The sequence below is a fragment of the Notamacropus eugenii genome, chromosome 6, assembly GCF_028372415.1.
Source record: "Notamacropus eugenii isolate mMacEug1 chromosome 6, mMacEug1.pri_v2, whole genome shotgun sequence".
Classification (NCBI taxonomy): domain Eukaryota; kingdom Metazoa; phylum Chordata; class Mammalia; order Diprotodontia; family Macropodidae; genus Notamacropus; species Notamacropus eugenii.
Window position 1 is genome coordinate 207,325,207 of NC_092877.1, and position 14,744 is coordinate 207,339,950.

General features: G+C 37.6%; 1 protein-coding gene across 9 annotated transcripts in view; it reads right to left on the bottom strand.

Moving 5' to 3' along the window:
- The window catches only part of TFDP1 (transcription factor Dp-1), a 131,331-nt gene that overhangs the window by 13,483 nt on the left and 103,104 nt on the right, over positions 1-14,744 (bottom strand). For 5 of the 9 annotated variants that reach the window (XM_072621879.1, XM_072621884.1, XM_072621881.1 and 2 more), the window contains exons 5-9: positions 10,240-10,361; positions 8,813-8,978; positions 8,309-8,455; positions 6,563-6,631; positions 660-811 (exon numbers count right to left, since the gene is read on the bottom strand). In XM_072621879.1, coding sequence (XP_072477980.1) covers positions 660-811; positions 6,563-6,631; positions 8,309-8,455; positions 8,813-8,978; positions 10,240-10,361 — 656 coding nt within the window. The remainder of the gene's footprint in view (positions 1-659; positions 812-6,562; positions 6,632-8,308; positions 8,456-8,812; positions 8,979-10,239; positions 10,362-14,744) is intronic. The other 4 variants (XM_072621885.1, XM_072621886.1, XM_072621887.1 and 1 more) reach the window with 1 other exon arrangement.

A 14,744-nucleotide genomic window follows, 5' to 3' on the forward strand; every position in this document is an offset into this window, starting at 1 on the left:
TATTGGGACAGGGGTCCTAGGCCTCCCAGAGAGGAAAACTCCCTACACCAATGGAGATGAGCAAATGCTTTACTCGTAATCATTTTACAGAGTTGGTTAAGTGACTTGCCCAGGGTGACTAAGTCAGTACATATAAGAAGTTGGACTCGAACACAGTTCCTCCAATTTGGAAGCCTACCCACTGTTCACCATTCCATTCTTCTTCTCATATTTTCAAACACCTATAGAATTTTTAGGTTATTTTTTTTTTAAATAAGTAACCTGCTGGCAAAAAAAAAAATTTATGCTTTAATAATAAAAACAAGATATCATTAGATTGTATTTACTAACAACGAGTAGAAGCAGAGCGATACAGCCAGTTTGGGAGCCAAGAAGGCCTGGGATCACCTCTGGCTGCTGCTGACACTTCCAGGTTCTGTGACCCTGGGCAAGCTACAGAGAGGGTGCTGACTATGTGCACCACCAATGAGATCCTCACATCAGAGAAATCACAGATGTGTTCCCTAACCCATCCCTAACTAACATCAGCCAAAGGAGGTGGTGCGTGGCTATTCTGGCTTTAACAAAACCAACTATGGGATTTCTTCATTTTTGATTGGAAACTCACAGCTGAAGCAAAAGGGCGGATGGAAAACTTCTCTTTTCCATGAACAACCTACTTGTCGTTAGAAATACTGCAGTCGATGACTGTCTTCTTGCTGGTGTTCACGATGATAAAAGGCAGGTGTATGACAGAGTTGGAAGGTGGTGGTCGGCTGGCTTGCTGCTCTACTTGGCGATTTCTCTGCACCAAATTCTTGAAGGCAATTTGCTGAAATAAGATATACCAACTTATAGACTCACCATATTAGTCACTCACTTTTGATACTATATATATCTGGACCTCACCCAGAAATATAATACCTTCCTCTAGAAGAACTCTTCATACTCTTATCACTGTGAGGTTAAAAAGTCCTAGGTCAGAGCTGGCAGGTAGGTTAGTCCATACAGTTCAACTTTTCTTATTTCATATATGCAGAAGGGGAAGGCCAGAGAAGTGAGGCAATCCACCCAAGGTCACACAACTAACGAGACTCAGAGCTGGGACCAGAACCTAAATTTCTTGTATTGTAGTCAGAATGGGAAGCTTAACTTAACCTTTTTTAGAGAAGACATCAGAAATCTCCTGATCACAACGATTCATTCATGTAACCTCTTTAGCATTCAGAAAACTTCACAATCTTCGGGAAGAATATTCATTTTGAAAATCAAATACTCAAAGGAGTGATATGGATTTAGGGAGTTTTCTAATATGAATACATCATCTAAATTTTTAAAAAAGCCCATGCAAAAAAATTTTTTAATATATTTTAAAATGTCACAGCCCACTCCATTGCTCTACCCCTCACCCACCCCAACTACACCAACATACGACTGGGGGAAAAACTTTCATTGTAAACATTAGCTAATTGCAAAGTCCTAAGGTTTGAAAAAGTGCAGGATCATCTATTTAGCCTAGAAACAATAATAAGCAAGCACACGTCTAAAGCATACCCGATAAATGGAATCTAATGTCTTCAAGGGGCTGCCTGCCTACGTGACTCCTACAGCTCTCCCTTCCGCAGCTCACCGTAGGGGTTCTAGCTTTGTCCTCCCATGCCAAATATACCAGAGAAGCACAGCGGCCAGTCATCCTTCGGTCCTGACACATGAATAATCCATCTGCTTTCTTGGCTCACACATGTCTTTGATGGTATTCTTCATTACACTTCTTCTTGGTAATTCTGTATTTGTTAGGTTTTGCAGCTGGCCCACAATCACCATGAGCCTCCCTCGCTCAGAGTGATACATAATTTTAATTCTTTGGAGATTATAATGCTCATGACTTGCAGCCATACAATGTCAACAGCAGAATATTGATATTAAAAATAAGGGCTTTCATTTCTGTGAGAAGTCAGATCACTAAAGAAGCTCTAGAACTTTCTATTTTCTTGTCCTACTCTCCTCTTCTTGGGCCTGACTCACAAACAAATAGTTCATTTGCAGGGTTTGCCCACAGTATCCACAGTAACACATGAGATCTAATGGTCAACTATCAAACTGAATGTCACACTCTGGAAAATAAGCATTCTTGTAATACTTGCATTTTCTTGCATGAACAATTAGGCCATACTCTTCTGGGTGGGTATGACCTTCATCTTAGGAGGTTCTAAAATTTAGAGAAGGAGCAGGGGGGCATCTTGATGTAATCAGCAGGTCATCCACAAACTGGAACATTCAAAGGGCCTCATAATCTATCCTTTTGGATGCTATGCTGACTATGAGATACTTTCAGAGTAGAGATCTCAGTTTTAATACCTTACCTAATAGGAACAAATGAACCAGAAGCTCAAGTGACCATTAAGTGAAAATACTTGGGTGGTTTTGGTTAAATCATATACTAAGAAAAAATTAAGTCCAATCAGGAAATGAAACCCAAGAGGTTATATGCAAAGAAAAAGCACTATGGCAATAGAAAATCATTCCATATAGACCACAGTGCTGAACGCGAATGTTTCAAACAGAACGTAATTTGTTACTTTCACCATTTCCCTGAAAATATAAAAGAAAACATTAAAATGCAGAGGAGGTCACTCTCAAGACTCCATTCTTCTCTCTCTCTCAGACCACTATTACCATTTCCTCTTCTTCCTCCCATTTCTTTACTTAGTATTTCCTGAAATCTTGGTCCTTAACTACCTTCTAGTTTCTCTCATAGCCCATTCCTTCTTTGTCTTCTCTTTTTAAAATCAAACAGTCCTGGAGTTAGAAAGAACCCTCCATGTCCATCTACAATAGCTAATAATTCCTGAATGGGCATTCCTTCTTCAGCACAGTCTCATGTTTACAAGGGTTCATGAAGTTTTTATTGAAAGACCTCTAAGAACAGGGAACTCACTACCTCCTCGCTCTAACCCTAACAGCTGCCCATATCCATATAACGTTTTGCAGAGCACCTGATAGATATGATCCCATCTGGGCCTTGCAACAAGCCTAAGAAATAAATGCAAGGAACAGCCCCATATTTATGGTAGAAAAAGTGTATGAGAAGGGATTTAAACCCAGATGCTCTTGCCCCCAGCTCTAGCACTCTGTTCACTGTCACACCTCCTCCATTTATTAAGAAACCAACCCTACACACGGAGCTAGAATCTGCTCCTCCTCTGGCCAACCAAAGCCAGCCAAACCAGGCTACTCCTTGATTCAGGACTGGGAAACACTTGAACGCAGCTCTTGATCACATCTCCCTATGTCATCTCTTTTCCTGACTGAAAACAAAAATCTACAAAGTCTCCTCCCAATGTTCAGATGCTGTGCTTCTTCCTTTGACCAGTCTTCAAAAACCTAGACAAACGTTAATAATAACAACCCCACCCATCCCACGTCTTCTCTCACAAACATCCCCAGTTCTTTGAACAGACCTTAACAGAACATGACTTTAAGTCTTTTCATCATCCTGTTCATCTTCTTTTGGAAGCATATTAATTTGCCAAAAATTCTTTCTAAAATGTGACTCTCGGAAATGAACACAGCATTCCTAATAATAACAACAACCACCTCCCAAGGGCAGAAGACACGGAGAGAACCATCTCCACTCACTGATAAGACAGTGCAAACATGTCACGCTTGACAACAATGGAGACAGCAGCCACTACGTAACTTCCCTCCCTAACCCAGTCTTCTTTTCTCAAGGTTCTGACTCCACATTTCCAAAGCCCTAAAGGACACCTCCTCCTGAGTGTACTAATATCACCTCAAACCCCAGCATGTCCACAATAGATCTTGCTCCTCAAAACCAGCTCATTGCATGCCTTTCCTGTTCCTTATGTCACCTTCAACTCCTCCTTGGCTCTTACATTCAACCAGTTCTTAGGGCCGGTAGCTTCTACCTCTCCAAATGTCAAGACAATCCAACCCCACTATCACCACCTAAGTTTAGGCCTTCATTACTTTCCCCCTAAACAAGGCCAATAGCTTGTTTCTGGTTTCCATGACTCTAATCTTTCCCCAATCCATATTAATAATAGGTTAATTTTTCAAATCATGGTACACTACAAAGAGCACAGCACTCAGTCAGAAGACACCTGGGTTCCAAACTCCCACCTCCAATACTTACTAGCCATGGGCAAGAAATTCAACCTCATTGATTCTATTTCCTCATCTGTAAAATCCTGCAGTACATAACTTACAAAGTTGTCCTGAAGATCAAATGAGACGATGTATGTCACTGTATTCTAAACACTGACATTTTATAGTGAGAGGAGGTGCTACTGCCATGAGTAAGTGATAAAAGAGACCCGGCCCTCAGAGTCCTGTCATTTGACATATTGCCCAAATGACTTCTATGACAACTTTCTTACACTCCAATCAAACTGTTCACAGTTCCCCAAACACATTCAGTACTTCCCCACCCACAGAATTACATTCAGAAGGTTCTTCCCCTGAATGCACTTATTGTCCTTTATATCAATTAAGATCTCAGGGATCTTTTAAGGCTTAGATCAAAAGTTAATCTCTGTTCCACAAAGCTTTCCTCAATTCTCCAACCAATAGAATAGCCACTCCTACAGCATGGTTGTACCTCTCTTTATGGAATTTGTCAGATTTGGATCCATATTAAAGTTATTTTCATACTTATTTAATTTTCCCCATTATGTAATAAAGTTTTAAATGTCAGGAAATATGTTTTATTTATTTTTATTTCCTCATACCATACATAGTAGGTCCCTTAATATTCAAAATTTCAAATGCAGACAAACTGAAGGGTCTCTTCTTACAAACAAGACATTAACACTGAAATCATCAGTGTTTAACATATCAATTAACATTACGAATAAAAGTATCTTGCAGTTATGGTGTTTTAAAGGCTTCATTAAAGGCTTCTTTCCACAACAAGCCTGTGAGATAAGTCAGGTCAAGTGAACAAGTATTTATTATGTACTTATCATGCGCCATGCATTATTTTAAGTGCTAGGGAAACAAAGAAAGACAAAAACATAGCATCCCATACCCCACCCCCAAGCAGCTTACTATTTTAATGGGGGAAATGACAGGAAATCAACAAGGAAGATACAAGAGAGGAAAGGAATTAGAAGGCTAAGGGGCCTCCTGGAGCAGGTGGGATTTGAGCTAAGAGTTGAAAGAAGCTAGAGAAAAGAAGAGGTGAAGGTGAGGGAGGAGAGTGATCAAAGCATGGGGGAACGGTTAGTGCAAAGACCTAGAGACAGGAACCAGTGTTTGATTCAAGGCACTCCAGGCAGGCCACATGTTGCTGAAGAGCTGAGGGTGGAGGAAAGGAACACAATCGAGAGAGTAAAGATAGGAAGAGGCCAGGTTCTGAACAAGGAGTTTATATGTGATCCCAGAGGAACAGTGAACTACTGGGGCTCAGTGAACAGTGGTTGGTAAGGTCAGATTTGTACTTTAGAAAAATAAGCTTGGCACTAAATGGGAAATAGAAATAGATTATAATGGAGAGAGACCTACGGGTAAGAAGACCAATTGGATGGGTATTTTTGACAGGTCTGATGAAACAAGATAAGGTCCTGAATGAGGGTGGCGTGTGTGTTTGTGTGTGTGTGTCTCTCTGTGTGTGACGGGTTCTACTTTGGAGGTGGGGAGTCTCAGCTGCCTACAGGACCTCCAATGCCACATGTCCAAAACATAGTTTGTGAATACAAACTGTTAAGTCAGGAGACTAAGGCTGATGAATATAGGTTTGAGAATCATATGCATAGAGATAATAAATGAATCCACAGGAGCCGATGGAATACTCAATTCAGATAGTGCAGAGGGCTCACAGACAGAGCTTTGACACCATCCATGGTGAGTGGGTGTGACAGATGGAGAACCGTCAGACGGACAGAGGAGAACCAGGGAAGATGTCATGAAAACCAAGGGAGAGGAGAGTATCCAGAGGAAGTGAAGTGACTGCAGTTGGCAAATGCCTCGCAGAGGTCAAGAAAGATGACTGAGAAAAGGCCAGGAGATTTGAAAATTAAGAAATCACTGGCAACTGGGAAGTTTCAGTTAGATGATAGTGTCAGAAGGAAAAATATAAAGGGTTTACAAGTGAATGGGAGTTGAAGGAAATGGAAGGATCTACAAAGACACATCTTTCTCAAGGATTTTAACCCAGAAGGGGAGGAGAGCTCTGGGATGATAACTAGCAGAGACAATAAGATCAAATGAAAATATTTTTAAAGATGGAGCAGACACAGCAGCAAGGAACGAGCCTGGAGGTAAGACAATGGGGATGACGGTGGGAGCAATCTATTGGAGATAGCATTTTTATTCTTTTTTATAAAAGTGGAAGCGTTAATTTAAGTGGTCTGCCAAACGTCACATGGCAAGTAATTGGAAGCAGAGTACAAACCAAGTCTGCCACTCTTTACGTGACATCACTTGGCCTCTCTGACTACACAGAATTTAATTATTTAGATGTTATTACTTAAAGCTACAGCGTATTTTGTTATTTTGATAGATATTAAATGAATAAAGGGAACAGCAATCGTTGCCCACACACAGAGAAGTATTTCATTACCTGTAGAATAAGTTCTTGAAGTTGAGACTGCTTCTGTTTTATTCTTTCAAGTCTTCTCTGCCTCTCTACCTTTAGAAATAAGACACACACAAAAATCATCTCAAAGAATCATCCCAAGAAGTTATAGATGGAAGCAATCTTGGGATTCCAAAGCAAATTAATGTTAACATTTTTTTTAATAAACCAACACCAATTCTACTGTTGAAAAAATATAATTCTTCACTTCAGGGACTTTCTGATGTATATCTGTATATCCTTTATTCAGTCTCTAAATATGCCTGTCAAATTTTTTTAAGCTGAATTTTAATTTCCCTTTAATACTGCCTACATTCAGATAACTTATGACTATAATTTGTCTTAATGATGTTTAAATTTAATTTTTAATTTGTTTTAAGATGTCATATATTATAGGAGCATACATTTAGAACTAGAGGGACCTTAGTTTTCATCTACTCCAGCTCTTTCATTTTATAGATGAGCAAACTCAGACCCAGAGAATTTATTTCCCAGGGTCACAAAACTCTTAAGAGTCAGGCTTTTGTCTATGGGTCTTCCTATATTCATTAAATAAAAAGAACCCTCAAATCAAGAGATGCTATTTCTGAAGACATGCATCAAGGAGACGGAAAACAGGAAAAAGATTCATTTCCCCATTATATTGAGGTAATAAATTCATGGTAAGGGTAACAATTATTTTGAAAATGGCAGGCTAACCATGCTCATTAAAATTCAGATAAACTTAATGTCATGAGGAACACCCTGCCCACAGCTATAGTATTACTACTTTAGATTTGAATCCATACAGTTGAGCTCAGCTCTGTGAGTCAGTCTAAGAGCTCTATAAACAATGAAAGGAAACCCTCTTTAAAAGGGCTAAAGATAAGAAAGCATGTCTCTCTGTCCTTCACCACCATCACTCAATGCCTTCATGCTGAAACAATAATCCTAATATTATACTTGATTCTATCACTCTTAACAAATACAGGCCCACTGCAGCCATCACTACCAATGCTCCACTTACTTTCCCAACAACAAAGCTGAAGCCCTGGCATACTCATTGTAAAGGATAACCAGTATCTACTGGCAGCCAGAGAGGATACCAATTCTAGCTAAGTACAATAATTACTCACAGAAACGTAAAAAAGTTTAAGGGGTGGGGCAAGGAGGATGATTTTTCCTGCTCCAGAATTCTAGAGAATACACTGAGCAGAAGAGAGTGAAGAACCAGGCAGGCACTTTCAAAGGATGAGTCACAGAGGCTCTAATTAGAGACATGAGGATTATATTAGGGCACAAGCACCATTATGCTTCTTCAAAAATGGTTTTTATGCCAAATAATTCAGAAATAATTTGCATTTTCAATTAAACAACAAAATTACTGATGGCTCAATTACTGAGCTCTTTAATTATATAATCTACAAATGTGTTACCTTTAGGCATGGAAGGACAGACAGGTGAACTGATAAGCGGATGGGGAAGGTAGATAAAAAAGGAAGCAAGAATGTCCCCCCATCACCTGAGTCACAGAACAAAAAATTCTACAAAACAATGTCCCAGTAGAAATGCTGTCTGTGTGATTTGTTTCACACAGCAAGAGCTAATCGATAAGAAGTGACTAAGAAATGCTTAGATAACATCAGTGAAAATAAAATACCTACCACATTTCTATCCTTTCAAATATCATATATGTAAGCTTGAGTCAGGTTAAAATTAATAAGGGGAAAAGTAGTTTTTCATGATTCATACCTCCAAATTCTGACATTCTTGAGCTGAGTTGGTTGGTAGACCAATCCATTTTATTTCCTTCTTCTCCTTTGAGATAATATTCATGGCCATTAAGACATTTAAGGCATCATAGACTCTTCGTCTTATATTCTTCTGGTCATAAGCCTGCTAAAGACATTATGCATTAGAGGAAGAAAACAGAAAGCTTCATAAAACTGATGTTTAAAGACATATGGCAGGAGATAAATAAATTCAAAAGGAGGTGAGACAGACTTTATTTTATATAGTGGACTACTAAAAATAGTTCATTATACCCCTCCCCCTGCCCCATAGGTAAGAAAAAATCAAATTCCCAAAAGAGTAAGCCTGAGAGAGTGTCAATATATTAACTTAACGTTACTGATCTCTCCCAAAGCCTTGATTATAATTAGCTTGACAGCCCTTGAAAGAAAACACTCTTCACAAGTCCCAAAGGGAAGCTTTCTGCACCCTTGGAAAACACGAGCCCATCTACATCATACTTACTGATTCATTTGGTAAAATGTGGTTGTCAGCAGCACTGAACTCTGCGACCAGCTCATCTGCCACCTCATTATATGAAGTGGTTCCTTTCCTCTGTACCTTCTCACAAACCTTCATTGAAAAATGTCTTAATCCCTTGCCATTCTTTTCTCCTTTTCTATTGCGCTTCCTTAAAAATACAAAGTAAAATAGTATCACCTAAAATTAGCCTTCAACTAAAAGCTATCTTTATCTAAAAATGCAATCACTATATTTACAAGACACAAGTGCAACCAGAGCAAGACAATCCTATCAGACAGCCGCCACTTGAATTATACTTCATTCTATCAAGGCAGAAAACTGTTAGATATACCAGGGGAATGTGAGGATTTTTTTTACAGGGTGGAAAATGAACATTCCAAAAAGTCAAATCGCACATTCATACTTTCATACTGTTACAACACTATGAGAAATCTTGAACAGTCAAAGCTGTATATACAGTATACTATATATAGTAAGTTTTTGAAGACACTATTCAATAACATTCTTACCAAAATTTCTGCTCAAATTCTACTCTTTTTAACAAAATTTCAAGAAAGAAAACATACTTAAATAATGAACACAGCCATATATGTCATCAACAGAGTGATGTCTATCTCAAGGTAAGATGCGTAATTAGGATCTACCTTGTAAAAATAAGTAAGATTCACAATCATTAAAGAAAATTTCTAGTGTTTTGGGTCAAAATTAGGAAAAGAGGTTTGGGGTTTTTTTTTAAGTAGTCATAGTAATAAAATATAATCACTTGGGTTTCCATCTCCAAACAGGCCTGAAACGCTGGGACGCATACGTGTTTTTGTAGCAAAGACACATAAGACTATAATCGTAAGGCAATTCTACTTAAAAACCTATTTAAAAGTGATCTTTTGCTTCAAGTGAAAACCTATTTCAGGAAGAGTATAGCTAAAGTTAAAAACAGAAGTGTTATATAACATAGGATACCATTATCCCCTTTTAAAAGGTTTATAACCACTGAATTGATACTGAACTTCCTAAGATGTCGGACGAGTTTCAAAGTTACCACAGTCTCATTGAAGATATCTCAATTCCTCATTTTCAGCCAAAAATGATAAACCTTTAAAGTATGACTATGACATTAATGTAGATGGGGCCGTTAGACTGTTTTCCAATAATCTGATTTCTCAGATGCTAAAGTAAAAGTGTGTTCTGGATTGTATATCTATTCTGGGAATGGTTTGAAATTTTTTCATGTGCCCTAATTTTTTCAATATCTTAAATAAGATGTCTAAAAAATAAATTTAAACTGAAGCTCTAATACATTTGGTTTGGTTGCAGACTACGTAGCTCATTTCACCAACATGGAGACATTTATGATTAAAAACCTAGGAAATTCTTTAAACTTCTAATAACTTGAGAGGAATATTGCTCACCCCGCCGACCAAGGTGAGGAGTCAGAAGCCTGGTTCTGTGATACAAAATGTGTATTAGGCGTATGTGGACTTCCTACAAGGATAGTATTTGGCGCGGCAGATCTCTGAGGTGTACCAATTACCTACAGTTAAAAGAGACAATTCAAAATAGAATTAGAAATCTCCCATGTTATGAAGACGTCATTTTTTATAACTTACTAATCATCTAGAGCTACTTAATTTAATCAACTAAGGAGCTGCCTAGAACAATCAAGCATTCACAGCTGACTTTTAAGGAATAATACAAACCCATCTCTTCTAAAAACGAACTTTTAATTTTTCCTTCTTTAGTCTTAACTCCTTCACCACTTTAAACAAAAGACATCAATAAGCCAAGAGTCCAAGCAAACCCAAACCAAAATAATACACGAGTCATAGGTGAATAAAATAACAAATTAAAAGCGGTTTTCTTTTAAAGGGGAACAGTCAATTGCTAGGGAAAAAATATTAGTAAATTAGTTCCTACAATACACTGACTTAATTACCGTATGTGTGGAGGGGGTGAGGAGGAGTGATGAGAACACTTCAGCAGATTTAACAATACTAAAAAATCCAGGCAAACTAAAACTTTATTTTCAACTTCAGAGTTTCTTCACCTGTCCTTGTGGAAGGTGGGGTTAAGAGGGGAAGAATGCAAACCAATTCAATACAGTCTAATATACACTGAGAACAACGCCAAGATAAAGAAGGCACATTCCCTGCCTCAAGCTGTTTATAATCTAGGCTAGGGGTCAGCATACTCTAGTCAGTTGGCCTTATAAGAATAAAGTTAAGAATGGTTTCTGCATTTTTCAATAAAGTTGTATTGTATTTAAAAAACATAAAAACCATTCTTCAGTCCAGAGGGCCAGATGTGGCCCACAAGGACACAGCTTGCAGACCTCAGATTTAAAGACTGGAATAAAATTGTGTACATAAATAAATACAATGCAAACCAAGAGATATAAAGCTGTGACTTTTAAAAGAGACGGTGAGCTAGGCCTTGCAGGATTGTTAGGATTTCAATAAATTTGGAAGAAGCATAGAATTTATGAAATGAAGGACAAGGAGACAAGTTTGGAAAGGTGGGCTGTAAGCAAACCAAGGACTTTAGTCAGTATACTACCAGGAACTATTGAAGATTTCTGAGAAGGGGAGGCAAGGTGATCTGAGCAATACATAGAAAAGATTAAGCTAGATGAAGGAAGACTAAAGGCTTTAATAAAAATGACTAGAGTCAACACTGATATGGTACTTTAAGATTTGCAAAGCATTTTACAAATGTTATTTCACTTGATCCTCCCAACAACTCTGTGGGGTGGTATTCTAATTCCCATTTTACAGATGAGGAAGTAATTAAGTGACTTTGCCAAGGTCACACAGCTAGTAAATATCTGAAGTGAGTCCCAAGTCCAATATTCTACCCCACTACTCTTCTCAATGGCCTTAGAATTACAACAGACCTCATATCATCGAATTCAATTCCTTCATTTTACAGGCGAGGGAACTGAAGGGGTAGCTTGTTCAAGGTCACAAAGGCATGGAGTGACAGTCCAGATTCAATGCCAGGCCTTCTCATTAGAAATGCAATAGTCACTTCCCCACTGCACAGTCCTAGTTAGTCACAGTCCACACAAGATAAACGAAACTGGAATTGCAGCAGTGGGAATAAAGAGAAGAGATACAATGGGAAGGAAAGAAAGACACAAGCCTATGAAATGATGAGGTAGAGGACAAGAGACGGAAGAAGCAGAGAGGACTAAACGTTTCAAGCAGGGTGACTAGAAGGATAACAGTGCCTACTGAGAAGAAATCAGTTTTAGGAGGAAAATGCCATGCAATATCTGAGGTAGTAAAGTGATACAGGCAGTAAAAAACGCAAGCTGGGGACTCAGGACACAGGCCAAGGCGAACAACAGATCTGTGCAGAGGCCAATAGCTCAAGTCACAAGTTCATCACAACGGAACTCTGAAGAACGCTGGATTAAGGGACAGGAAAAGAAAGAACAGACACTGAAATTGACAAGGAGGCAAGAGAAGAACAACTAACCACGTGGCCAGAAGATTAAATGATACTACTATGTAACATACATGATCACACTGTCAGGCTCAAATAGACACCTCATTTTCATATACTCATACCCTGACCGAAGTCAGCAAGCAGAAACCAATGGCTTCAAAGTACTGGCATACATCACAACTCCCTTACTTTCTCACACACACTCACCCCATAATCCTCCCACTGTGCCCTTCACATGATGCCAAATAAATTACTGTTCAACGAACAAGTAATTTTGTGTCCCTTGATAATAATTCTGATGTTACACGTAAAGTAGTGCCTCAATATTAAGATGCAGCACACAGTACAACCCACAACATGTACATTAAAGATACTGTATTACATGTTCCTTCATGAGTTTAATCACACGGCTGGAAACTGTTGTCAATGTACTGAAAAACTTCAGGAAATGTATTAAAGTTAGATAGTGAAGGCAGAAAAAAAACCAAGAAAGAATATATCATTGAAAAGATTCACCATAGATAATATCTTGAGTTATTTTAAGCTTTGTTCCCCTTCTTAACTGGATAAATACATTACCTAATATGACACCATTAAGAGCTGACAGAGGAGCTTTTTTTATTATCTTCCTTAAGTCCAGGTGACCTCACTCAATGTTAATGGTTCACACATCAGGTTATGGTCCATGAAAGGAGAAATGAATTGTTGCTCCTTTCCTTTAAAGAGTATTTAAATTTTCAATAATATGTTTATGGATTTAACCCTCAGCTGGTAAAGTCTAATTTTATGCTAAAGTCACATTATTTTTTACTTGCATTACCAAAAACTTTCATATGGAAGCAATCCAAAGACCCTCCCACTAAAGACCCGTTGCAGTACTTATTAGTTACTCTGCATGCACACGGGCAACATTTGTTTCATCTAAATACTAAACTTTAAATATAAATTTTGCAACCTTTGTTAAAGTGTCTATTCTTTGGGCTTAGAAAACAAGTAATTTATCTCTCCTAGCAACGTGTCAATACACTTTGAATTCAGAAACAAACGGGTCTTGTTTTCATTAGCCTTCTTAGTTTAACACTAATTCATAATATTTCATGTGAAATTCTAGACATTAAGTTAATATACCTTTTGAATTATGCTGGAATTTAGAATGGAAATGTGCATATTTCAAAGTAAAAATTAATATTTATTCCTAGGAAGACATTTTTGGGAAAATATAGCTTGAATATTACAAGAACTCATCTCTACTACACTGTCCCAATGTTCTATTATTTTATATAGTATTTCCAGTTTTATAAAAAAGTCAATGCTCCTAAACATATGCACATAGTACTGAACCTGACAAAATTAATTCATTGTACAGACATTTATTAAGTACCCACTGTCGTGAAGGAAAAGTTGGGACAAATTACCATCTCTGCCCTAATACAATCTTGGTCTCCTCATAACTTGTTGTTTGAGACAATAAAACATTGGACCCCAGAAAAATAAACAGTTTTAGCCTAATAGGATCATCAGGAAATGACGTATTCTAGAACAGGGTTCCATTGATAGATATAAGGATGGGGGGGGGAAGAGATGAAATAGGTAGGATCAATACTTATTTTTAATAATAATGAAAATAATAGCAGTTAACATGCATTAACTATATGCCAAGTACTGCGCTCAGTGCTTTACATTTAAAAATATTTTGACAACTAAATTTCAACTTGCTTCCTTTGTAATCCTATTTATTTTATTTTATGCATTTAAAACATTATTCTAAGAAGAGGACTACAGGCTTCACCATATTAACAAAAGGCTCCAAGGCACCAAAAAATGTTCAGAAACAACTGTGTTTTTAGATTGCTAAGTTTTCCAAAACCTATGGGTTTATCTCTTAAAACATCAAAACATTTTTATAATAATTTGGTTATTCTAGATGGTAATCTTCTTAAGATATATATTTCCTTTCTTTAACAAAATATAATCTTTTCTTTGTTACTCTCAATGACTTTTATTTAAGTTAATTATTCTGCTATGTTATAATGCAAGGAATAATGTTCTTAGAAGCTTTATACTAAATAAAATTGGTTTTCCTTTCCATCGACCTCAGGCTGTGGAGATTTTCACGTATTTGTGGCTACTTTTTACAGGTTTCCTATGTCATCCATCACTTATCGGGCTGCCAGTAATTATTTTTCTCAACCTGAACGTAACAGTACTTTTCCCCTTTTAATTGGCTATTTCTATAATATAGTGGAAAGTGCTGGAGTCATAACACCTGAGTTCTAGCTTTAGTGGAACACCTATTTGGGCTGTGCAGACATTTTGTTTGCATTCCTTCTTCTTGGCTGGGCTCCAGACAGGAGAGGTTGACTTGAGGTATTCTATGTATTTGATTAAATCATCCTACTATGGAGAGTGATTTAAAATTGTATCTTTTGCCTTTAATCTTTATATATTCACTCTTCTTTAGTTACAA